The 27,522-nt window shown below is 46.7% G+C and overlaps 1 protein-coding gene across 1 annotated transcript in view; it reads left to right on the forward strand.

Annotated features, from left to right (window-relative positions):
* LOC122793018 (tip elongation aberrant protein 3-like) overlaps nt 1-27,522 on the forward strand; it is a 1,132,520-nt gene that overhangs the window by 324,473 nt on the left and 780,525 nt on the right. The window contains exon 3 of the mRNA XM_044060662.1: nt 2,309-2,387. Within this exon, the coding sequence (XP_043916597.1) occupies nt 2,309-2,387 (79 nt within the window). The remainder of the gene's footprint in view (nt 1-2,308; nt 2,388-27,522) is intronic.

The raw sequence follows: 27,522 nt of genomic DNA on the forward strand, positions 1-27,522 counted from the left end.
CAAGTTGATCCAATATTCTGGTGGACACACAGAGCAGAACTGTCCTGTTGCCTTACAAATGGTCTCTAAATCCTTCTGTAGCTGAGCAGTTCTTCCTCGAGGATCCCTCATCCAGACCTGAGCAGTCTGAAGCTCACTGCTTGGATGCACCAGTTCCCTTGATTGCTAGGACTCCCGGTCTGTCTTCCCCCGTCAAGACTATTCTGGTGGCAGCTCATAAATCATCTACCAGAAAAATATATCGTAGCAAATGGAAGCGTTTTTCTATCGGGGCATCTCAGAGGGATTTGGACTCTTTCACAGCTCATGTTCCAGCAGTCCTTGAGTTCTTGGCATACATTTTCCAGCAGGGTTCCAGCTCGTCTACAGTAAAAGGTCAACTGGCTGCCATTTCTAATTTCTATGTAGGTGAGAACATAGCTTCTTTAGCTCCCTCCAGGCTTTGCAAAATCTTTATTAAAGGTGTCTTTCTTTTAAGGCCCCCGGTTAATGATCCTACCCCTCCTTGGGACCTTACCCTAGTTTTGCAAGCTTTGGTTGCTCTGCCCTTTCAGCCTTCTGCTTCTGTGGATTTGAAATTTTTATCCTGGAAGGCAGCTTTTCTAGTGGCTATTACTTTGGCTAGGAGAGTGTCAGAACTCCAGGCATTATCTATCAAACCTCCATATATGATTTTTCATAAAGAAAGGGTTTCCCTTCATATTAATTCTTCTTTTCTGCCTAAAGTGGTCTCGGAAACAAATATCAATCAATCACTTTACCCATTTTCTTTCCAAATTTTCAGAACAGGGGCTAATATAAATTGCATTTATTAGACATGCATAGACAGCTATGTTTCTACTTACACAGGACTAAAGCCTATCGCAAGTCTGATCATTTGTGTCTTTTGCTACACCCTTTCTGGGTAAACCGGTTTTTAAGGTAGCCATTGCTAGATGGATTTCCCTTTCCATCCTTCAGGTTTACAAAGACAAAGGGTGTGTCCCTTCCGAGTAGGACAAATGCCCATTTTACCAGGTCCATGGCTACGTCAGCTGACTTTTGGTCTAGTGTCTTTGGATGATATTTGTTCGGCGGCTACTTGGTCCTCATCTCACATCTTCATTTCTCATTATAAATTGGACATGGCTTCCAGGGGGAGAGCATCCTTTGGCTCCGTGGTGCTCCGAAATATCCTTCCATAAATGGCCACCCAAGGTTTTGGTAGCTGGGGACTGTCCCACAGGTTGATGATCAAATGAAGTCAACTACTTCAGATAAAGAAGTTATGTACTCAGCATAACGTTCCATCTGAGTAGTTAGACTTCATTTGTCATCAGCCCTCCCTCCCTCCTTCCCCCTGACCCTCTCATTATGTTTTCTGCATTGGCAGGCAGGAGAGTGTGCCTTTGTGGCTTTTCTGTTTTTCTTTGTTAGTGAAGGTTATTGCATCGGGTTCATATGAGGAGTATAGCAAACTCGATCTGAGGGAGGGAAGGAGATGGGGTATTATGGGTAAGGGGAGGAGCTTGGAGCTCGGATCAGATGCTGGTGAAGCTGCCTTCTCAGATCCGGTCCGGATCCAACAGTTCACAGGTTGATGACAAATTTAAAGTCTAACTACTCAGATGGAACGTTTTTTTTGTTTGGACTTTTGCCACTGAAATAAAGCAAAATGGAGGCCATATTTAACCTTACTTGGCTCTGTTAGTTTTATGTAGTTTTTTTACCTTATGTACGCTTTCTATCTGGCCCTCCATGTGATTGGAAAAGAATACTCTTTGGCTTTCACTGGGGGCTTGTGTATGTCTGTCAGCTGTCCAGTCTACTTAGCGATTTGTAAATTCCTTGTGCTTCTTAATCTGCTCCTGATGCAGGACACACGAATTGGGCTATCCATGTAGCCCCATTAAGTATGCCATAACTCCTTGCCTCCCATTAATGTCAAGTAATGGTGTGGGTAGGTCCTCATTTGGATGTCCTTTGTTGAGCTCCTAGCTTGGCTGTATACACTTATTTGCCCCTTAGGTCTTCAAGTTTCACATCAGTGGAAAGATGTAAGCATGCTTCTGTATGTGATTACTCTCACTTGCAGTCACTCTCCAGGCATTATCAAATGATACATGTAGTGGAGACCTAAGCTTTTGCTACAGGACCCCACAGTACTTCTGCTCTAATCCCTCTCCTGTTCTGAGAGAATAGGCCACTGGTCATGTGCTTTTTGTGCATCAGTGGACTGCCCTTCTATGTTTTATGTGATTTCGTTAGTTAAACATATATATTTACTTTAAATAGTGTATCCTTTCTGATTTGTCATTTTTCCTTTTAGGGTATGTTGTATATCTTTGGTGGAATGGTGGATTCTGCATATGTTCAGAGAAAAACTCCCCTTTGGATATATGAAATAGGTAAAATTTTTTCCTTTTGTTGAAATAACAAGCATGGTAGAAATATTGGTCTGTTCAGTGGTAACATCTTGACACTCTTTCAGTCTTAAGACTGTGCAGTACAGAATAGTGATAAGCTTTTTGAGTATGTTACAGTTTAGGTGAGGTAGAGTTCAGCGTGGACTGTTTTCTGAATTTGTTTGAAATCTTGTATGTTTTATTGCCAATGTTGAATTTTTTTATTAAACATATTTATTAAATCATCATAATTTAAAGTGCAGAATGAGTTCAGAAACATGACTAGAAAAGGAAAAAGCATAATAGCAGTTCCTATCATTATTCAGTATACATATTTTTTCTAATAAATTTCAATGGCCTCCAACAATAAGTAAATTGCCCACTTCCAGCATTTCCTTAAACCTCACTCCTCTCCCTCAGCATTACTCTGCATGCATTGTCCCCACATATTCATTTATATGAAATTTGTTCTTTCCTTTTTCTCAAGATCTCGACTCAGATTCTTTTATCGCCTTTACAATGTCCAAAACTTATGCTGTGTATAGAATTCATGTCCTATATCCCAGCTCAAAAGAACAATTTCCATAGTTACTACCATTTGATCTGATATTGTCAATTTTTTCATCTCGTCCTTACAGATGGATTACGAATACAGTCCTTGGATCTGACTTGGCTGTTACTAAGCTCGTAGCAACCAAAGAAGCTCTTGAACACTCCCCTTACCCACAATACATCTCTCCCTGTAGTCTCGGATCTCGTTTGCCGCTTTGCAAAAGGGTTATCCTTGGAGCTCTTGGACCGTCAGGTTGTATTTAAGTATTGCCTTTTTCTCTGCTCTTTCTCAACTTTTAGTGCCTTATCATTGACCTCTCTCTCCCCTTATTAGTGAACTTTTCTTTTTTTTTCATTTGGTAACCACTTTTTATTAGGTTACTTATCTCTCTCCATCTATAACCGTTGATGTGAGAGTGTTCAATCTCGCCATTTGTTCTTGCACATGGGGTGTCGGAGCCGATACTCGGCTCTGAGTCGGCCGCTTAGCAAAGCTCTGCATCCAGAAGAAGCTCGAGACCAACCTATCTCCCACAATTTCCTCTGCCTTTACCTCAGATCTAGTTTGCCGCTGCAACTGATCACATCATTTGAAGAGCTCTGAGCCAACTTCAGATAAGATAAAGCTTTTTTTCTGATAGAATTTTCTTCAAAAATTCTTAGAATTGTTAGACTTTAGTGTGTGTGTGTATGGTCTCTGGTTCCCATCGACTAAATTGTTAGTGTTTTAAACCATTTATATTTAGTTAGGATACCTAGGGCCTACCCCACTTGCTAATACACAGATTCGACTGCTAAATTTACTTGATATTACCTAATATTACTACTAATCACTTTAATATCATCGCTTCTCGGCCTTTGGCTAAGATTAAGTGTAGTGATTGTTCTTTTGCACTGTATATTGTGACAATTTTTCGACTCTGTTATGTCAGAAAAGGTTAAGTCAGGCTTTAAAAGATGTCAGTGCGGACAGAAGATGTCTGTCACCGACAACCATAGCTACTGTGTCTACTGTCTTGGCCCTCTCCATCTTCAGGTGGACTGCTCCATATGTCATTCCTTTAGTGGAAGGGTCATGACAGATAGGCGCAGGAAGCTTATGGACAGAGGTCTTTTAAAGCCTGCCTTCCAAGAGGCTTTAGACAAGTCAGACCAGACTTCTAAATCCTTGAAGGAGTCAAGGACTTCGGAGCCCAGGTTATCGGCTCCAATTACTTCTGTTAAAGTTCGTTCACCGGTTCCAGAGACTTCGGGACCGAGTATCGAACTACTGTCTGTTACCGAACCTCGGGTCATGGTACCGGTGACAGAGCTTCCACCTCCGGCTCTTTTGAGGTCGGCACCGTCCTCGATTCCTTCGACGCTGTCTTCCAGACCTCTCTCCGACACCGATGTAGATTGTGTGGTGCAGAAGCTGATGGAGAACACGGCCCTGTCCAAACTTATTGCTGTCTCCTCTCAGTTGGTGTCGAGACTCTAAGGCCTTCCCTTGTCTCCATCCGATCCTCCTCCGAGACCTACTCAGCCCTCGGAGCTGGGAGATGCTGATCTGCTGATAGTGGAACCCTTGGTGCCAGAACCGTCTTTCTCGGTCGGCACCGTTGACCTCGACTCCGTCGGAACCACTACCGGACTCGCGGAGCCGACGATCTATCCTTGGTTCCGGGACCGAGAGTCGAACCGATGTTTCGGTGCCGACTCTCCCTCTCGGCGCCTCGGCACGGATCACCTCGGCTCCGTCCTCAGGGTCGGTGCCCTTGGCTTCCGCGTCGGAGATACCTCCGTGTTCTTTGGAACCGGAGGATTCCTCGGCTCGGGGTCCGGGGGCCTTCGACCTTATGAGGAAGGTTTTGTCTTCCCAGACAACTACATCAGCAGAAGCAACGTCTCCCTCCCATAAAGGCCCGTTGTCCTCTTCTGCACCTACGGCTACTCAAAAGCGTCGAGCACCAGTGTCTCAGCCGCTCCCAGAGGGAGCCCCCTCTTCCTCGGAGGCTTCATTGGATGCCCCCCCCCCGATGATGTCCAGAGGAAAAGATTGTGCAAGAGGAGGCACTTGGATTCTCCACAAGAGTCCTTAACATCAGACATTGACTTAGATGAGTCAGAAGGGTCCCCAAAATCACCCTCGGAGGAGGTCTCCTTCTCTGACATCCTGGAGATCCTAAAACAGAGAGGTGATTGGCAAGCCCTACCCCCTTCTGAGGATGAGTCAGTCTTGCTGAAGGCATTCAGTGCTTGCCCTTCTTCCTCATGGGTCACTCCGCCCTTCGATGAGTTAATGGATTTAATCGCTCTAAGGGTGTGGGAGACACCTGACACAGTGGAGCCAGTTCCCAGAAAGCCTAATAAATATAATGTGAGAGTGTTCAATCTCGCCGTTTGTTCTTGCACATGGGTTCGGAGCCGATCCTCGGCTCCGTGTCGGCCGCTTGCAAGCTCTGCATCGAGAAGAAGCTCGAGACAACCTAATACCCACAATCCCCCTCTGCCTTTACCTCAGATCTAGTTTGCCGCTGCAGCGTTCGCATCACTGGGTCGAGCTCGAACAACTAAAGCTAAGATTAACATTTGTTTCTTATTTCAACATAAATTTATTCTATAAAGTTTGTTTAGAGACTAAGTGTGTGTGTGTGGTACGGTTGAGGAATTCTCGGTTCCGTTTAAGTTTAATTTTAAACTTATTAGAGTTTCCCTCTGGGCCTACCACCCCTTTCTGAATTGACTACTGGATAGACATTTTTTCTTTAACTGGATTTGACAATTTCACCGGATTTGACTTACTACCTAGACTTGACTTCTCACCTTTTTTCCACATTAAGTTTAAGATGTCTGAGAAGGCTAAATCTGGATTCAAGCGTTGCCAATGTGGGCAAAAAATGTCAGTTACTGACAATCATAGTTCCTGCGTCTACTGTCTTGGCCCTCTCCATCTGCAAGAAGACTGCTCTATTTGTCATTCTTTCAGTGGGAGGGTCATGACAGATAGGCAGGAAACTCATGGATAGGGGTTTATTGAAACCTTCTTTCAAGAGGCTCTGGATGCTTCAGACCAGGCATCCAAATCCTCGAAGGAATCAAGACGCCGGAGCCCAAGTCATCGGCTCCGAGCTCTTCGGTTAAGGTTCGATCACCGGTTCCACAGACCTCGGGGCCGAGTGTTCAACTGTTGTCAGTGTCCGAGCCTCGAGTCTTGGAACCAGTGACGGAGCTCCCTCCCCCGACACTGTTGAGGTCGGCTCCGTCTTCGATTCCTTCGACCCGTTCTTCCAGGCCCCTCTCCGACACCGATGTTGACCGCGTGGTGCAGAAATTAATGGAGTATACGGCCTTATCCAAACTCATCTCGGTTTCCACCCAATTGGTGTCGAGACTTGAAGGCCTTCCATTATCTCCATCTGTTCCTCCTCCAAGACCTGTCCAGTCTTTGGAGCCGGAAGAGGCTGATCTACTGATTGTGGAGCCCTTGGTGCCAGAACCGTCCTTTTCTCGGTCGGCTCCGTTCACCTCGACTCCGTCGGATCCAGTACCGGAGTCTCGGAGCCGAAGATCCATCCTTGGTTCCGGGACCTAGAGTCGAGCCGATGTTTCGGTTCCGACTCTCCCTCTCGGGGCCTCGGCTCGGATCGACTCGGTTCCGTCCTCGGGGTCGATGCCTTCGGTGCCTGTTTCGGGGATTCTCCCCATTTCTTCGGAACCGGGAGATACCTCGACTCGGGACCCGGGGGCCTTCGATCTCATGAGGAAGGTGTTGTCTACCCAGACAACCACATCAGTAGAAGCAGTAGAAGCAGCCTCTCCTCCCCATAAAGGACCGTTATCCTCCTCTGCACCAACGGCCACATCCAAGCGTCGAGCACCTGTGTCTCAGCCACCCCTGGAGGGTGCCCCCTCTTCCTCGGAGGCTTCTTCGGATGCTCCCCCCGAAAAAGTCCCTAGGAAAAGATTGTGTAAGAGGAGACACTTAGATTCTCCACAAGAATCATTGACATCGGACACTGACTTGGATGAGTCAGAAGGGTCCCCAAAGTCACCTTCAGAGGATGTCTCTTTTGCTGACATCTTGGAGATCCTAAAACAGCGAGGTGATTGGCAGTCCCTTCCCCCTTCTGAGGATGAGTCAGTCTTGCTGAAGGCATTTGGTGCTCGCCCTTCCTCCTCCTGGGTCACTCCGCCTTCGATGAGTTAATGGAGCTGATTGCTCGAAGGGCGTGGGAGACACCTGACACGGTGGAACCAGTCCCTAGAAAGCCTAATAAATATATTACTGCACCCCAAAACAAGGCTTACCTCACAAAGGGAGTTCCAGTGGACGCTATGGTGGTGGCAGCAGCCACGAAAAAGGAGATGTCGGAATCTTCCTCATCTGTCCATCCGCCTAACAAAGATTCTAGGACTATGGACAGGTATGGGAAGCATTTTTAGTTCAGCTGCTTTTTCTATGCGATCCCTGAACTATTTGACCCACTTTACACGTCTACAGAGGGATCTAATCAAAGAGTTGGGAGATACCCTCCAGGGTACTACAGATGCTGCTGTTTCAGAGAAAGTTACAGCACATCTCAATACCCTTACATCCATTGTTAACTCATCCATGAGGCTGATCTCATACGCAGCCGAAGGATCGAGTAGGCCAGCAGCTTCAGCGATTGCTCTTCAGACAATCCTGGATGCGCTTATGTTCATTTGCGGCAGCCTTCAAGTCTTCCTTTACTAACGCCCCATTTGATGGTGCCACTCTCTTTGGCCCCAAAGTAAAGGAGACCCTTACCCGATGTGAACAGGAGGGAAAGACTCTGTCTGCTGTCGGAGTCCATTTTTCCACCCCATCCAGACCGTACCCCAAAGGGCAACGCGGTGGAAAAATGTGGTTTCGAAAACCCCAAGGATCTTTCCCAGGCACGCAGGGTGATGCCCCCTCTAGAGGCAGAGGAGGGGGCAGAGGTGGAAGACGCCGCCCTGGCGGCAGTGGGGGTCCGCAAAAACCAAGGTGACAGGGATACACCCCCTGGAAAACCTTTCCAGCACTCCTGAGAGGAGGCCCGACTGTCCTGCTCTAGAGGCAGTCGGGGGTCGCTTAGCTTTATACCCTCAGGCCTGGCAAAATCTTACTACAGACAACTGGGTAAAAAGCGTGGTTACCAGAGGTTACAGAATACCCTTTCTATCCACTCCCATTCCAAAGAAGACTCCCAGATGTGCCGCCCCATCTGTGAGACCCAGCAGCTATAGAAATTTCAAAGCTGCTAGAAAAAAAGAGTCATCCAACCAGTCCCAGCGGACCAAATAGGATTCGGAACTTACTCAAGGTTCTTTTTAGTTCCAAAGAAGACAGGGGACCGGAGGCCGATCCTGGACCTAAGCAACCTCAACACCTTCCAAGAAAGAAAAGTTCCGAATGGTCACGCTTCAATCGATCCTTCCATTCTTACAGAAGGATGACTGGATGTGCTCAATAGATCTGAAGGACGCATACTACCACATCAAAATGGCCAGGGCATCCAGAGATCATTTGCGCCGGCTGGGAGCCAGTCACTATCAGTTTCGAGCCCTGCCCTTTGGTCTGACCTCAGCCCCCAGGGTTTTCACCAAATGCATGGCAGTGGTAGCGTCTCATCTGAGACGCCTAGGATTCCAGGTGTTTCCGTATCTGGACGACTGGCTCCTTTCTGCCACCACCGGCCAACTGATACAGGCCAGGGATTACACTCTACAACTTTGTGTTCACCTCGAATTTCCGTAAATTTCAAAAATCTTTACTACAGCCATCACAGCATATCTTATTCATAGGAGCGAATTAGATACATCATTTAATTCTAAGGCTCCTCCAGAAAGGATAGCCTCACTACAAAGTCAAATATCTCTCCTTCTGTCATCCAGAAAATCCCCAGCAAAACTGGTTCTGAAGGTCTTGGGTCTCATGGCAGCTTCTCTCATTGCGATACCATTGGGAAGACTGCACATGAGAGTTCTACAATGGCTACTGTTTGCACAATGGTCGTTCCAACAGCTACCTCTGACACACGAAATTCTGATTACAAACACATGCAAATCACATCTAGCCTGGTGGCTTCAGACTTGCAACCTTTCCAGCGGAAGACCATTTGTGCTACCCACACAGCCACGGTGACCACGGACGCTTCCCTGATAGGGTGTAGGGGCATCTTTCAGGGACAGACAGTCCAAGGCGAATGGACCAATTTAGAGTACAATCTGCACATCAATGTTCTAGAGTTGAGGGCAGTGTTTCTAGCGTTGCAACACTTTGCTCCCCTTCTTCCTCTAGGGACTATTGCAGTTCAGACAGACAACATGTCTGTAGTCTGGTACATAAACAAGCAAGGGGGAACCAGGTCTTATCAGCTATGCAGAGAGGCCATGAGAATCTGGCAATGGGCGGAGTCCACGGGTCGCTTTCTGCAACGCACATCCCGGGGTCATCCAACGTCATAGCCGACAGGCTGAGCAGAGCAATCCTGTTGCCTCACAAGTGGTCCCTAAAACAGTCAGTTGCGAAGAAGATTTTTCGCAAGTGGGGCCAGCCTTCCTGCGATCTTTTTGCATCTCCAATGAACGCCAAATGCAGGAGCTACTTTGCCCTATTACCCCCTCCAGGGGAAGTCCCCAGGGACATGCTGGTGCACGATTGGCCCCCGGGTCTCCTGTACGCTTTTCCTCCCTTTCCCCTGATTGCAAAGTTTCTGCAGAAAGCCAACAACCTACAAAGGACGATAATCCTCATTGCCCCATTCTGGCCTCATCAAATTTGGTTCCCCTTTCTTTTGCAACACCGCATTCGGGGACCTTGGATACTGGACCCAGAGCCAGATCTACTGACTCACTCGTCAGGGGGTTCCTCACCCCTCACTCGAATCACTCCATCTAGCAGCTTGGCTGCTCCCTTTAGCCAGGTCTGATTCTCTTACACCGGCAGTTCAGAATATACTAGTGGCTTCTCATAAAGCTTCCACTACAAAGACCTACACTAGTAAATGGAAGCGTTTTGTCTTCTGGGCAACTACATCATTTGGACCCTGTCATAGCTCCGTTAAACAAGATCTTGGAGTTTTTAACAGAATTGTTCCATCAAGGAGCTTCTCCTGCCAATTGGCTGCCATTTCCAACTTTCATGTGGAAGAATGTGGGGCACCTATTATGGCTCACAGACTTTGTAAGGCCTTTTTAAAAGGATCTTTCCATATTAGACCACCAGTTAGAACTCCTACATCACCTTGGAATCTGAACCTTTTATTATCCAAATTGATGTTGCCCCCTTTTGAACCAGCCTCCTCTTGTCCATTGAAGTATTTATCGTGGAAGACTCTCTTCTTGGTAGCCATTACATCCGCTAGGCGAGTGTCTGAGCTTCAGGCTCTTTCTATTAAACACCATTATTTGATCTTTCACTCTGACAGAGTATCTCTTCCCACTAATCCATCCTTTCTCCCCAAAGTTTGCTCTATCAATAACATTAATCAGTCCATTGAATTACCTACCTTTTTCAAGAATCACTCTAATAGGTTAGAGTATATGTTACACAAATTGGATGTCCATAGACAACTCAGGTTTTATTTGGATAGAACAAAGGATCACAGGAAATCTGATCAACTTTTTGTAGCCATTGCTGACAGCAGGAAAGGTGTAGCGGTTACTAAACAAACTCTTTCCAAATGGCTAACTGATTGTATTATATACGTTTATGATTCTTCAAATCAAACTTTATCTGTCAAACCTAAAGGACATTCTACAAGATCAGTGTCTACATCACTGGCTCATGCAGCTCGCCTACCATTAGACACGATTTGTGCAGCTGCTACTTGGGCTAAACCACATACATTCATCTCTCATTACAAAGTGGACAGGGTTTCTAGGGACAGGGCAACCTTTGGTTCTACTGTGCTCAAGAACGTTCTCCCGTGAGTTCCTCAGGAACATGGAGCTAGGGACGCTACCCATGTGTAAGAACAAACGGCGAGATTGAACACTCTCACATATAGAAGTTATGTCCTTACCATAATGTTCCATGTGGAGTGTTCATCTCGCCTTTGTTCTTACATTCCCACCCTCCCACCCTCAGGAGGAATGTTCAATTTGGTGCCTGGTCTGGAGTATTCTGCTTCTGCATTTGCAGTGGTTGTATATGTATGATGTACATGTGTGTGTATATATATATATATATATATATATATATATATATATATATATATATAGATGATTTCTTGCTTATGTAATTTTTGGCATGAGTGTGCTCTCTCTGACTGCTGGTTTGCTTGCAAACTAGATCTGAGGTAAAGGCAGAGGGGGATTGTGGGTATTAGGTTGTCTCGAGCTTCTTCTCGATGCAGAGCTTGCAAGCGGCCGACACGGAGCCGAGGATCGGCTCCGAACCCATGTGTAAGAACAAAGGCGAGATGAACACTCCACATGGAACGTTATGGTAAGGACATAACTTCTATTTACGGCCCCTCAGGATAAGGCATACCTCACAAAGGGAGTTCCAGTGGACGCTATGGGTGGTGGCAGCTGCCACGAAAAAGGAGATGTCCGAATCTTCTTCGTCTGTCCATCCGCCTAACAGAGATTCTAGGACCATGGACAGATATGGGAAGCGCATTTTCAGTTCAGTGACTTTTTCCATGCGATCGCTGAACTATTTGACACATTTCACACGTTTACAGAGGGATCTAGTCAGAGAGTTGGGAGATACCCTCCAGGGTACTACAGATGCTGCTGTCTCGGATAAGGTTACAGCACAGCTCAATACTCTTACATCTATTGTAAACTCGTCCATGAGGCTCATCTCGTATGCAGCCGAAGGATCGAGTAGGGCTGCGGCTTCAGCGATTGCTCTTCGTAGACAATCCTGGATGCGCCTATGCTCCTTTGCGGAAGCCTTCAAGTCTTCCTTTACTAATGCCCCCTTTGATGGTGCCACTCTCTTTGGCCCTAAAGTAAAGGAGACCCTTACCTGGTGTGAGCAAGAGGGAAAGACTCTGTTTGCTGTCGGAGTCCGTTTTTCCACCCCATCCAGACCGTACCCCAAAGGGCAACGAGGTGGGAAAATGTGGTTTTGTAAACCCCAGGGTTCTTTCCCAAGCACACAGGGTGATGCCCCCTCCAGAGGCAGAGGGGGGGGCAGAGGTGGAAGACGTCGCCCTGGCGGCAGAGGGGGTCCGCAGAACCAAGGCGACAAGGATACTACCCCTGGGAAGCCTTTCCAGCACTCCTGAATGGAGGCCCGACTGTTCTGCTCTGGAGGCAGTCGGGGGTCGCTTAGCTTTATACCCTCAGGCCTGGCAAAATCTTACCTCAGACGGATGGGTAAAAAGCATTATTACCAGAGGTTACAAAATTCCATTTCTTCTTCCCCCGTTACCACAGAAAAGCTTCCCAGATGTACCGCCCCATCTGCGAGAACCTGCAGCTATGGAAATTTCAAAGCTGCTAGAAAAAGAGTCATCCAACCAGTCCCGGCAGACCATAGAGGATTCGGAACTTACTCAAGGTTCTTTTTAGTTCCAAAAAAGACAGGGGACTGGAGGCCAATTCTAGACCTAAGCAATCTCAATACCTTTGTGAAGAAAGAAAAGTCACGCTTCAATCGATCCTTCCCTTCTTACAGAAGGACGACTGGATGTGCTCAATAGATCTCAAGGACGCATACTACCACATCAAAATGGCCAGAGCATCCAGAGACCACCTGCGCTTCCTGCTGGGAGCCAGCCACTTTCAGTTTCAGGCCCTGCCCTTTTGTCTAACCTCAGCCCCCAGGGTTTTCACCAAATGCATGGCAGTGGTAGCGTCCCACTTGAGACGCCTAGGATTCCGGGTGTTTCCGTATCTGGACGACTGGCTCCTTACCGCCACCACCGAGCGTCGACTGATACAGGCCAGGGACTACACACTCAACCTTTGTGTTCAGTTACGGATTTCGATAAATTTCGAAAAATCTGCCTTACAGCCATCACAGCATATTTCATTTATAGGGGCAGATCTGGACACCCGTTCCTTGCTTCTAAGACTCCCCCCCGCAAGAATAGCTTCCCTACAAAAACACATATCTCTACTTCTGTTGTCCAAGAAATCCCCAGCCAAACTAGTTCTGAAAGTCTTGGGACTCATGTCAGCTTCCCTCATTGCAATTCCCTTCGGAAGACTGCACATGAGAGTTCTCCAATGGCTGCTGTTCGCACAATGGTCGTTCCAACAGTTACCGCTGACACACGAAATTCACATTACAAACACCTGCAAAGCACACCTGTCTTGGTGGTTACAGAATTGCAATCTTATCGGCGGCCGACCGTTTGTGTTACCCACACCAACAGCAACAGTGACCACGGACGTGTCCCTGATAGGGTGGGGGGCATCTTTCAGGGGCAGACAGTCCAAGGCGAATGGACCAATTTAGAGTACAACCTGCACATCAATGTCCTGGAGATGAGGGCAGTGTTTCTAGCGTTGCAACACTTTTCCTCCCTTCTACCTCTAGGGACCATTGCAGTTCAAACGGACAACATGTCCGTAGTTTGGTACATAAACAAACAAGGGGGAATCAAGTCTTACCAGTTATGCAGAGAGGCCATGAGAATTTGGCAATGGGCAGAGTCCACGGGTCGCTTTCTGATAGCAACGCACATCCCGGGGTTATCCAACGTTATAGCGGACAGGTTGAGCAGAGCCATCCTGTTACCTCACGAGTGGTCCCTCAATCAGACAATAGCGGAAATGATTTTCCGCAAGTGGGGCCAGCCTTGCTGCGATCTGTTTGCGTCTCCAATGAATGCCAAATGCAGAAGCTACTTTGCCCTGTTACCCCCTCCAGGGGATGTCCCCAGGGACGCTCTGATTCACGATTGGCCCCCGGGTCTCCTGTACGCTTTTCCCCCTATACCTCTGATAACGAGATTTCTCCAGAAAGCCAAGGATCTAGAAAGGACTGTAATTCTCATTGCCCCATTCTGGCCTCGTCAAATTTTGTTTCCCTTTCTTCAAGCACACCAAATACAGGAGCCCTGGATCCTGGACCCGGTGCCGGACCTACTGACTCATTCGTCAAGAGCTCCCCACCCGTCACTCCTGTCCCTCGGGTTAGAAGCTTGGCTGCTCCGCTTCCCTTCTTAGCCAGGTCTGATCTTCTCTCTCCGGCGGTTCAAAACATTCTAGTAGCCTCCCATAAGGCTTCCACTACAAAAATTTACACTAGTAAGTGGAAACGTTTTGTTCACTGGGCTACTGCACAACATTTAGATCCCTTAATAGCCCCACTAAACAAAGTTTTAGAGTTCCTATCCATGCTGTTTCACCAGGGAGCTTCTACTGCCACCTTGAGGGTTCAGTTAGCTGCTATTTCTAACTTTCATGTAGGAGAGAATGGAGCTCCTATTATGGCTCATAGACTTTGTAAAGCCTTTTTGAAAGGATCCTTTCATCTTAGACCACCAGTCAGGTTTCCTACAGCTCCGTGGAATCTAAACCTCCTCTTATCTCAGCTAATGTTACCACCTTTTGAACCAGCCTCTTCATGTTCCTTAAAATTCTTGTCCTGGAAAACTCTCTTTCTAGTAGCTATCACTTCAGCCAGACGAGTGTTGGGACTTCAAGCTCTTTCCATTAAACAGCCATATTTAATTTTTCACCCGGACAGGGTATCTTTACGCACCAACCCCTCTTTCCTCCCTAAGGTTTGCTCAGCCAACAACATTAATCAATCCATCGAACTTCCCACATTTTTCAAAAATCATTCCAATAAGCTGGAATATATGTTGCACAAGTTGGATGTTCATAGACAACTCAGATTCTATCTAGATAGAACGAAAGATCATAGAAAAGCAGACCAGCTCTTTATAGCCTTTGTGGATAACAAAAAGGGCATGGCAGTGACGAAGCGTACTCTCTCCAAATGGCTATCTGATTGTATTACCTTTGTTTATGCTGCTGCTAATCAAAGTTTGCCCACCAAACCAAAAGGACATTCTACTAGATCAGTTTCCACATCTTTGGCTCATGTGGCCCGCCTACCTTTGGACACTATTTGTGCGGCCACCACTTGGTCTAAACCACATACGTTCATCACTCATTATAAAGTGGATAGAATTTCCAAGGACAGAGCAACCTTTGGTTCCACTGTGCTCAGGAACGTTCTTCCGTGAGTCTCTCAGGGTCACGGAGCTAGGGACGCTACCCATGTGTAAGAACAAACGGCGAGATTGAACACTCTCACGTAAAGAAGTTATGTTCTTACCATAACGTTCCATGTGGAGTGTTCATCTCGCCTTTGTTCTTACATTCCCACCCTCCCACCCTCAGATCAGGAAGAACGTCCAGTTTAGATGTCTGGTCTGTTTATCTCCTGCTACTGGTCTCTCTCTCTCTCTCTTTCTTGTGCTACTAGTTTGAGCTACGCTCCTTGTGTATATGTATATATGGATGTTACCTTATTGTGCTGGATCTGGTGTTTTGCAAACTAGATCTGAGGTAAAGGCAGAGGGAATTGTGGGAGATAGGTTGGTCTCTAGCTTCTTCTGGATGCAGAGCTTTGCTAAGCGGCCGACTCAGAGCCGAGGATCGGCTCCGACACCCTATGTGTAAGAACAAAGGCGAGATGAACACTCCACATGGAACGTTATGGTAAGAACATAACTTCTTTTTTTTGTAGTCAGCATGGTTATTTCCCCCTTCTTTACCATTTTTGGTTGTTTTAACTACCATTATTAATAGTTTCTCCCTTACGTTTTCTTTTTAGGTAGTCTTAACTACTATTGCTATTAGTTTTCCCCCTTCCACTAACCTTTTTCTTCCAAAAAAAGAAAAACTTATGTCTTGTTTCCTTCCTTATCTTATAGTCATGTCTGAAAAACGTAAGTCAAATGCAAGCTTAAAATCCTACTCGATGATTCTCATGACCTATATGTGTATTGCTTAGGTCCTCTTCTGCAGGAGAATTGCTCCATTTGTCATTCTTTCAACCACTGTGAATTGGTTGAAAGGAAAAACAAGCTAATCTTGAAAGGGAATCCGTCCATCTTTTGAAGAGGCCATTTCTGCTCCACCAGTTAAGCTGGCTTCCAAGTCAAAGTCTGCTCATTCCAGCCCTGCTTCTTCCCTGTCTATCAGATGTGGTGATGAGGAAAGGAAAAGACCTTCTTCCGCTCCATCGGAGTCATCAGAGCCGAAGACTAATATTTCTAAACCTGATGATAAAGACCACTCAAGGCCATCGGCACCGACTTCTGTTAGATAGGATTCAGTATCTTGGGCTTCAGAGTCATCTGATAAAGATGGGCCGGATCCATTGGTATCTGATCCAAGTAAGAGTGCTTTTAAGCTGGTGATCTCTTTCCCTCGGACCAGGTACTTTCCAAGCTATGACCCTGTACCTTTGAGTACCATCCCCCTTTTTATCCAGGCTGAGATGCCCCTCTGGCTGCCCTCGTTCTACTAGGAGCCTTAGTGAGTATGACGTGGAGCATTTGGTGCAGAAGATTTTGTGAGCAGGGTACAACTAAGTCACCCTTTGCCCCGTCCCACTCAGCTCCACGGCTTCTTGAGACTGCTACTCCCCCTTTGGATCCTTCTCCAACTTCAGAGCAAGTTTCGGAGCCCTTGTATCCGATGTGCCCTTTAGGCCATATCAGAGAGCATCTTCGCATCTGGCTTGGCTCTGTGTTCTTCTGCTTTCTCCGAATTGGGGAGCTCCTGGAGCACAAGTGACTCTGGCGGTCCACAAAAGCATTAGACTCCCAGGTCATCAGAGCAATCCATGCATCTCGGGATCTCTGTGCAGGTGTGCTCATGTCCGGCTTCTACCCAGGGCAAGCTGTCTTTGGGCTGGATGAGGCTTCGACTTGAAAGCATTTCTACTCAGGTCCACAGTCCTTTTTCACCCAGGAGCAGTCAGGGCCTTGGAGAGGGCGATAGCTGCTACCACAACAAAAAGGGCACCTCCCTCTTCGGATCCTCAGTCCTGTCTGGATGCCCTATGTGCTTCCTCCAACCATGATGCTCCACTGGGACAGAAGACCTCAAGCTCCACGATACCCAACTGTGTCAGTCTGTCTCTTCTGATACCTCCCCAGAATCTTCTACTGAGGAGGTTCCTTGGAAGAGACTTTGCAAGAGGAAACATCTGGATTCCACTGTGGAGTTTGCCACTGAAGACACCAGCCTTGATGAAGCCGAAGGGTCCTCACACTTCCCTCCTGGGGAGATTCTAGAAATGCTGAGACAGAGAGATGTCTGGCAGTCCAATAACCCTTATGCTGAGAAGCCTGTTTACTTGGTAGCATTTGGTTCTTGCCCATCTTCCTCCTGCATTATCCCACCCACCGATGAGCTCATAGATTTGATCTCTCAATGGGCGCAGAAGACCAGATGCCATAGAACCTATTTCCATAGACCAAACAAAATAATTACAGCCTGTTCAAGCTCACTCCACTAGGGCTATGGCCTCATCGGCTGTTTTTCAAACTAACGCTTCCATGGATGACATTTGTGCAGCAGCTATCTGGTCTAACCGTCATACCTTTATCTTCCACTATAAGTTGGACTTGGTCTCCTGGGGAGGGGCCCTCCTTTGGTTCTCTGGTTCTGAGGTTCGTTCTCCCTTGAGACACCCAGGATATAGGAAGCTGAGGACTCTGTCCCATCTGTGAGGATGAGATGAAAAAATTGACAGTATCAGATAAAGAAGTTAGGTACTCGCCATAGCGTTCCATCTCTAGTTTCGATTTTTTTCATTTCTCCTCACATTCCCTTTTTCCAGCCCCCACCCCTAGTTGAATGAGAAATTTTTACAATCAGGACAGGTGTTTTTATCATTGTCTCGGCAAAACTGGCCTCTTCAATCATCTGTCATGCTTTACTATTTATTACTGAGTTTATTGCCACTGTGTGTTATGGCAAACAAGATTTGAGAGTACAGGGAGAGATGCATTGTGGGTAAGGGGAGTGTCCAAGAGCTTATTTGGTTGCTGCAAGCTTAGTAACGGCTGAGTCAGATCCGAGGATCGGTTCCATAACCCACCTGTGTGGAGAGATGAAAAAATCAACAATACAGATGGAACGTTATGGTGAGCACATAACCTTTTTCTTCAAACAGTTTTGATAGATTACTGTAGAGGGAGTTTGTAAAATCTGCCAGTTTGTTATATTCTCCAAAAACACTATCTTCTTTCATTAGTATGTCAGATCCATCAGTTTGGTATGATTTGCTTATCATATCTGATCCAAGCTCTATGGTTGCCACCTTTCTCTGTGGAGAAAACTGGAGAGAAGCCACACCTCTTGTACCACCCATAGCCCCACCTATTTTCCTACCTATATTATGTCAATGAGTACATCAGCAAAAGGTGAATGCCTTTTCTCTTCCCTGTTTTTTTAGGTGGTCTCATACTTCTGCACAATTAACTTCTGTTAATTTGAGGCTGTATTTTTACAAACTCAGTCATTCTGTTCTTTTGGATAAAGAGAATACTGGAGTTTATACAGTGATTTCTGTTCTATCTTGATTTCTGGATGGTCCAAAAAATCAGATGGGTGGCAATGCTAGATCCGACCCTTAGCTAGTGCTCCCGTGCCTCAAGCGCCTTCAGAGTTTTCCCATAATTCCCTGAGAATCTGCCCTTCAGGTCTTATTTGCCACCATTGTGAATTGATCAATCTGAGCTTGCAGCTAAGTGCTTCTATCTTTATTATTAAAATGCGAGTACTTAGTTTGTCTTCTTGAAATTTTACCTCTTCCTTTTTGTTTCAGAACTACATTTTGATGTATATTTTTTCTTATCTTTATATACTTTGTGCCTTAGTTTCCTTGGGCACTTGGGCATTCAGCCAAGTGTCTACATAAAAAAAAATGTTAATTGACTTTATAGTTAGATGATATAGAGAAGACTTAAAAAAAAAATATATATATATATATATCGGCTATGGACAAAAAATCCCACTGTACGATGGACTCAATTTGATCCTTATGTCTAGGACCAGAACATCTAAAGGTAGGCTGTCCTATATGTAAAGCCTTTGGACCCAGGTCTTTGGCTGTCAGGAAGAACAAATTAATCATTAAAGTCTTGCTTCTTTGGAGAAGGCATAATCTAAAAAAAAAAAAAAAAAAATTAAAAGGAAATAGACAAGGAATCTAGAAAATGCAAGCCAGAAGAGAGCGAGGACCCTCATCTTCTCTGAAGATACCAAGAAAGGAACCTTCTCCTTTGGTTCCGAGATGCAAATCTCACATTTTAGAGACCTTCGTTGTTAGGGGTAAATCCCCTATTAAGTCAGGGAGTAGACATTCCTCTGAACAGGAGTTGGTTCATTTTATGACTCTAGACCTCCTTCTACCACCATCTCATTTTAAGATATGTTTGTTCAGAAGCAGATTGGGGGCCAATAATGGCATTTTTTGAAGATGAGAGTAGAATTGGGTGTCATCCCATACCCATGGGGTTTCCACTTCTTGCTCCTTTCCCAGTGCCAGTTTCTATACCGGCGGTTACAGAACCAGCTATCCAAGTGTTAGTTTGGTGCTGGCATGTGCCCCTACCTTAGCACTGGCTATTTCTCATCTGACACACTCCACTCCAGCCCCGTCTGTGTCAAGTGGATACCAGACGTGGACAATTGATGCTGAGATTTTGGCACAATCTTCAACAGTTTGTTTGAAACCATTTTCAGTCTGTATATTCTTGCCATTCAAGCTATCTATATTGGACTTTACCTCAAGGCCATGTGACTCAGTGTTGGATCTCCCTTTGTTGGTGCCACCCACTTCTGCTTCAGCAGAGAGGATTCTTCTTCAAAGGGAGGTGTCTCATTGCGGTGTATTTCCAGATCCCATTCTGAAGCTATGGAGAAGATGATGGCCTTATCCCCAAGACTAAAAGTAGGACTTCCCTTGGTAGTTTCCACCCTAAGATAACTCTTCAGTCTATAGTGTCTTCCAGTGACATAGCAGAGCTATATCATTAGGAGAACTCCTTTTACCAGCTCGAGGCAACCCTATATCCCATGATGCAAGGCGGAACTACCTCAGATCTCGTTTGCCGCTTAGTGAAAGAGGTCTCCTTTGCCAGCTGAGGTAAGTTTTTTCTTGTTAAAGAAGAAAAAGTTCAGTTAGGGGTTTATTTTTTCCCTTTAGTGTTAGATTAGCCTGTACTTAGTTACAGCCCACCCTATTCCCTTCCTTTTAAACTTTTATAATAGTTTTCAGTTTAAAGTTTTAGTCAGGCCTAGTTCCCCAAGTTATTCCCTTCCTGTGTGTCTGTGTAGGGATTAAGTTGTGTGTTTGTGGGGACTGTTTGTGTCTATCCTTTTAGGATGTCTAGAGAAGGCAAGGTCTCAGGCTTCAAGAAGTGTGACCAGTGCTGTCAGAAAATGTCCCTGACAGACGGTCACACTTCTTGTGTGTATTGCCTGGGGCCTTTGCACCTGCAGGACTCCTGTGCGTTGTGTCATGCTTTTAGCCAGAGAGTCCTGCAGGAAAGGAGGAACAAATTAATCCTCCGAGGTTTACTTAAACCTGAAGGTTCTCCTCCTAAATCAGGGGCAGGAAACCTCTTAAGCCACCAAGGTTCAGGCTACAGTGTCCAAGCCTCCTCCGGTGGCTCCGGCTCCGTCGAGCCGATATCGGCTCCGCTGGAGTCGATACTTCTTCTGTTAGAGTAGTGGGTTGGTGCCGACCGGCCCGATACCCTGACTACTGTGGCCTTGTCGGCTCGGCTGGAGCCGACACTTTATCCAGCATCGGAGCCGAGATATCCTCGGCTCCATCTGGGGTTCAAGGGACTTCGGCCCGATGGCTTCGACCCTAAGAGATCCCGGTCCCTTCGATACTAAGTATTCACTGCCCGGGTCTCCTCTTTGTCGGAGCGGAGCCATCGGAGCCGATCTTCGAGATCTTCCAGGCTGTCTGACCACGATTTGGAGAGGGTGGTAAGCAGGCTGTTGAAGTCTCAGGCACTGACCCAAATGCTCCATAGCCCGCCTCAACAGACTTGGCTATTGCCCCGATTCTTGAGATTCCTCCTCCGACTCCACACCAGAGTTCGGAGCCGGAGCTTCTTGGGACAGCGACTGTTTCGATGCGGAGCCGATACATCCTTCGGCTCAGTCGCTCGGCTCCGATCTCTTCCTTGAGACCTTCCTTGGAGGGATCCGTCGGGTTTCCACTGTCGGCTCCGAGGGGCTAGTGGCATCGGACCCTTGTCCGACCCGCCTCCTCTCGGGCTTCGGCTTTGGTAAGCTCGGCGCCGACATCGCCTCGAGCCTTCTCTCCTTGGAGCCGACCATTCCTGTTTCTTCGAGCGGTGTGTTCAGGTCTCCCGGGGAGAGGAGCCTTTGAGGTGATGAGGAGTGTCCTGGCCTCTGAGCCTGGTCAACGGTCTATCCCTCTAGCTCCTCCCTCATCAGTGCCTGCAGATGCCTCTTGCCAGCCTCTTGCTCTCAGGCCCAGGGATCCATCGCCCCAGGTTTCCCCACTGGGAATTTCCTCCTCTTCCGAGGTTTCTCCTGACCCTGCAGGGGAACCCCTAGGAAGAGGACGTGTAAGAGGAAACACACAGACTCCCTGAGTCTACTACATCTGATACCGACTTAGATGAGTCGGAGGGTTCCCACGGTCCCCTCTGAGGATGTCTCATTTTCAGACATCCTTGAGCTCCTCAAACAGAGGGGAATTGGCCTCCATTGACCCCTCCGAGGATGAGTCTGTACACCTGGAGGCTTTGGATCCCGACCTCCACCTCCTGGGTGTCTCACCCACTCATGCAGGTAGTGGCTCGGAAGGCGTGGCTCCAGATTCTGTGGAACCTGTCCCCAGGAGACCATCCAAGTTCATCATGGCCCCTTCGGATAAACAGTTCCTGTCCAAAGGTGTCTCTGTGGATGCTATGGTGGTAGCGGCCACTAAGAAGGAACTAGCGGATCCTTCAGTACCTGTCCATCCTTCTAATAAGGATTCTAGGACCATGGACAGGTATGGAAAGCGGATGTTTTCTTCAGCGACCTTTGCTATGCTCGCTGAATTACCTTTGTCACTTCACCAGGCTTCAACGAGATATTCTCAAGGAACTGGGAGAAGTAGTCCAGGATCCTTCTGCTGCTGGGGCTCAGGAAAAGATTGCCTCACAGCTTGCTATCCTGAATTCCATATCTAACTCCTCCATGCTCATATCTTATGCGGCTGATGGAGCGAGCAGGGCCGCAGGCACAGGTGTTGCTCTTAGACGCCAAGCCTGGATGCGGCTGTGTAATTTTATGACCCCTTTAAGGCGTCCTTCACCAACACCCCTTTGACGGTTCGGCTTTGTTCGACCTCAGGTGAAGGATACTTTGACCAGATGTGAGCAGGACGGTAAAACTCTTTCTGCCGTTGGAGTCCAGTTTTCCACTCCTTCTAGACCATATCCCAAGGGTCAGAAGGGAAGATGTGGTTCAAGCCCAAGGAGCTACACCGGACACACGTGGTCAGTTTACCCCAGAGGCAGAGGGGTAACAATAATAGCCCTAGAGGCAGGGGGTCCTCAGAACCAGGGCAACAGGGAGTCTCTTCCTGAGAAGCCCTTTCAGCATCCCTGAGGTGTTGCCCGACTGTCCACCCTTGGAGGCAGTCGGGAAGAATTGCTGTACCCAGTAGCCTGGCAATCCCTATCACAAGAGAAGTGGGTACAGTCGATCATATCCGAGGGTTACAAAATAGGTTTCCCTCTACAATCCCTTCCAGACATCTCACCCGGTCAAAGGGATTTGGCAAGACAGGAAGTTTCAAAACTCCTGGAAAAAAGAGCCATCCAAACAGTGCCGGCAGACCAAGTAGGATCCGGCTTCTACTCAAGATTCTTTTTGGTCCCCAAAAGGACGGGAGATTGGAGACCAATACTAGACCTAAGCAGACTAAACAAGTCTGTCAAAAAGGCAAGATGGTCACGCTACAATCCATTCTGCCTTTTCTGGGCAAGGACAACTGGATGTGCTCTATAGACCTTCAAGATGCGTACTATCACATAAAGATTCACAGACGCTCCAGAAGGTTTCTCCGGCTGGGAGCCAGTCATTACCAATTCAGAGCACTGCCCTTTGGCCTCACTTCAGCCCCCAGAGTGTTCACCAAATGCATGGCAGTGGTCACAGCTCACCTGAGACGTCGAGGATTCCAGGTGTTTCCTTATTTGGATGACTGGCTCCTCTCCGCCACCTCCAAGCATCAGCTTCTTCGGTCCAGAGACTACACTCTACAGCTTTGCAAGAGACTAGGAATTTCGGTAAATTTGAAAAATCCTCTCTGCTGCCTTGCCAATCTATCACCTTTATAGGCAGAGTTAAATACCGTCAAAATGTTAGCCAGGCTAACAGATCAAAGGATTCTGGACATCCAGAAATTTGTTCAGCTTCTGTTACAAAGCAACAAGATCAAAGCCAAGTTTGTCTTGAAAGTTCTAGGCCTAATGGCTGCGCCATTGTTCTTCTTCCACTGGCGCCTCCTGCAGTGGATGTTATTCACGCAGTGGTACCACGATCTGCCCATGAGACATGAAATCTTGGTAACACAGTCGTGCAGGGCTCATCTACTGGTGGATATCTTCCCTCTTCTTCATCAGGGCCGACCCTTTGTTCCCCTCCTCCAGTTGCCACAGTCACCACGGATGCCTCTCTGATCGGGTGGGGCATTATCAGGGCAGGATGGTCCACGGGACGTGGCAACCCATAGAATACCACCTGCACATAAATGTCCTGGAGATGAGAGCAGTGTTTTTAACGTTGCAAGCCCTCAACGACTTTCTTCCCACAGGGACTATTGCAGTACAGACGGACGACATGTCCGTGGTCTGGTACATCAACAAACAGGGCGGAACCAGGTCCTACCCCTTATGTCGAGAAGCTCTCAGACTTTGGCAATGGGCGATCTCTTCTCAACGGTTTCTGATAGCACGCAGGTCCAACCTATTGGCGGACAGGCTAAGCAGATCTATTCTGATGCCTCACGAGTGGTCTCTCAATCAATCTGTAGTGGATCAGATTTTTCTGAAGTGGGGCACCCCTTGTTGCGATCTTTTCCTCAAAACAGCAAGTGCCCAGATTACTTCACACTATTTCCTCTTCCAGGCCAACCCTTGAGAGACTCTCTAACCCAGGATTGGCCTCGGGACTTCTTTATGCTTTTCCTCCTTTCCATTGATTCCACAAGTCATTCAGAAAGCCACCGTTTTGAGAGCCAAATTGATCCTCATTGCTCCATATTGGCCTCGACAAATTTGGTTTCCGTCTCTACATCATCATCTTCTGGTGCAGCCCTGGCATCTGGACCCAGTTCCGGATACTTTGATCCACCAGTCGGGTCAGCAGCACCGGGCCATTCATTCTCTCAACCTCACTGCTTGGTTGCTCCACTTCCTTCCCTAGCCAGGCTACCAATGATTTCTGACTCAGTCAGAGACATTTTAGTGTCTTCTTTAAAGTCGTCCACTAGAACTGTTTATGCTAGCAAGTGGCGGCGTTTGGGCAAACGCCAGAAATATTGATCCTTTTACCGCTCCTGTACATTCTGTTTTGGATTTCCTGGGAGGTTTTTCATTCGGGATCTTCGCCATCTACAGTCAAAGTACAACTGGCTGCTATTTCCAAGTATCATATTGGCTTGCATGACAATAACATCATGTCTCATAGGTTATGCAAAGCCTTTTTAAGAGGAGTTTTTCTCCTAAAACCGCCTGTGAAACATCCTCCTCCGCAATGGGATCTAAACTTAATGTTGGCATCCCTAATTCTACCTCCTTCGAACCGTCTGCTACGTGTTCTTTAAAGTTATTGACGTGGAAAACTATATTTTTACTGGCTGTTACTTCTGCAAGAAGAGTTTCTGAGATTCAGGCCCTCTGTATTCGCTCACCCTATCTGGTTTTTCATAAGGATAGGGTTTCGCTCAGAACTAACCCTTCCTTTCTTCCCAAGGTTGTATCTCAAACCAATATTAACCAATCTATTGATCTACCAGTTTTCTTTCCTAACTTTTCTGACAGAGCTGAACAGAAGCTGCATTTTTGGATGTTCATCGTCAGCTCAGGTACTACTTGCATAGGACTAAACAAATTAGAAAATCAGACCAATTGTTTGTCTCCTATGCAGAAAACAGGTTAGGTCTTCCAGTTTCTAAAGTGACCTTATCTAGATGGTTGACTTCCACCATTTCCTATGTGTACTCTCTAAGGGCAAACAACTATCTTCTAAGCCAAAAGCACATTCGACCAGGAGTCTATCCACTTCTGTAGCCTTTCAGGATAGACTTCCCATTGACACTATTTGTGCAGCAGCTACTTGGGCCACGCCTCATACCTTTGTGTCTCATTACAAGTTGGATTTGGCCTCCAGAGATAGGGCCAGTTTTGGTTCCACAGTTCTCAAGAGTCTGTTCCATTGAGCCACCGGGATACAGGTGCTAGGGACGGTCCCATCCAGCAAGAATGAAGAGATTGACAACTTAACATTTAGAAGTTATGTACCTACCATAACGCTCCATGTTAGTTGTCTTCTCTTCTTTCTTCCCTCATTCCCCTGGCCTGGACAGATCTTGGAGAGTTCCTATTAGATTGCTTCCTCTGGAGCATTGTTATGAGGACTTCTTTTAGGAACCATGGTTCCTAATTATGTTAGGATAGTCTTTAGCAGGGTCAGTTAGCTGCCAAACGAGATCTGAGGTAGTTCCGCCTTGCATCATGGGATATAGGGTTGCCTCGAGCTGGTAAAAGGAGTTCTCGAGCTAAAGCAGTGCAGTCGGAGCCGAGGATCGGCTCCGAACCCCATCCAGCAAGAAAGAAGGCGAGAGAAGACAACTAACATGGAACGTTATGGTAGGTACATAACTTCTAATTATGGTTGGCACTCCCTAGGAAGATCTGTGTAAAAAAAAGCATATTTACTCCCCTTAGGAGTCTATCATATTTAACTCTGACTTGGATGTGAGAGAGTGCCCCCACACACACACACACACACACACACACACACACCTCAAAGCATCACTTTCATTAAAGTCCTTGAACTGATGAATCAGAGGGGATCTTGGTCATCAGAACCACCCTCTTGGATATAGCTCTGTGTCCTGTATTTCTTGGTTGGTTCCTCCTGTGGGACTGTAATGGATTTGATTACCAGTCAGGCATAGCAAGGAACCTGACATGAATGAGGCTATTTCCAGGAAAGTGTAGAAGATCTTGTGCCCACCTAAAGATAGTCAATTTTGGCCAAAGAGTCCTCTGGTCGATTTGATGAATGTTGCAGCAACCACTAAAAGGAACTTGTGGATGAGTTTGACAACTGTCCATCTTCTGAATAAGGAGTCGAGGGCAATTAAGATGGGAAGGAGCACCTAAGCCTCTTGCACTTTAGCCAGGAGGAAGATAAATTGTCTTAACTACATGAATTGCTTCCAAAGGGATCTAGCAAATCAAGCTATGGATATAAGAGTGAGCATGGACGCACCCTCCATGAGGTGGGGGTGGGTTTCTTTGATGAAAGGATTTTCTAAGGTGTTAAGCAGTCAGAGGCCTCTTTTTCACATCATCTTCTTAGAATGAAAACTGGTCCTCCTAGTATTGCAGGGATCTCTTGCCACTTGGGGAGAAAAGCTACCCCCTCTGCAGGAAGGCTGTGAGAGTATAGCAGCGAGTTAAATTCAGGTTGCTTTCTAGTCGCAACTCATGCTGGGGTAGCTCAGTCAACTAGGGGACAGGCTCAGCAGATCCATCCTAAAACCTCAGGAGTGATCTCATTATCCTAGTGGCTGAAGAAATTCAGTCATTAGAGGCAGCCTTACTGACACCTGACTTTGGAGGGGAGAGGGCAACAAGTGCAGAAGCTACTTTTCCCAAGGAATGTTTGTCTGCCAGTATCCCCCAGTTTTCCTTATGCCTTTCTCCCATTTCCCTGATACCAGGTGTATACGAGTTTCCACCTGCAAATCAATTATTTTATTTTATTTTAACGACGCAGTGGTACCTCACAGCAAGAGGTTCTCCAGTTCGATTCTAGGCTGGGGTGCCTTCTGCATTTCCTCCCTGAGTTTGTGTGGGTTTTCTCCAGGCACTACAGTTTCTTCCCACATTACAAAGACATGCATCTGGAGCATTTCTCCCCAGGCCACCGCTGAAAATTGGCTTTGTTCCAAGTCTGACTTTCCCAGTAATCAAATGTTAAAATAAAAAAATAAATAAAAATATATATTTGTCCAGTTTAGTTATTGGTCAGGCATTCTGCCTTCTCAGAGGAGTTATCCACATTTTGCCTGTCTCAGAAGCAATCTGCGGATATATAAAAGCTCTTTGCTATGTGGGTCAACAGTTGAGGCTTATATCGTTGCTCAACTTACATTGCAAATGTGGAAATGTTTCTCCCTGCCTTATATACAGAAAGGCTTCAACCTCTCTACGATCAAGGTTCAACTCCCTGCCTTATACAGGAAAAGGCTTCAGCTTTCAGTTAGCTTCTATTTCAGATTTCCACTTAGGGTTTTAGAACACTTCCCTAGCATCTCACAAATTATGCAGTGCCTTTCTCAGAGGGGTATTCCTTATTTGTCCACCATTTAAAGACCTGACTCTGC

The sequence above is a fragment of the Protopterus annectens genome, chromosome 2.part0, assembly GCF_019279795.1.
Source record: "Protopterus annectens isolate FY-2018-M chromosome 2.part0, PAN1.0, whole genome shotgun sequence".
NCBI lineage: Eukaryota > Metazoa > Chordata > Ceratodontiformes > Protopteridae > Protopterus > Protopterus annectens.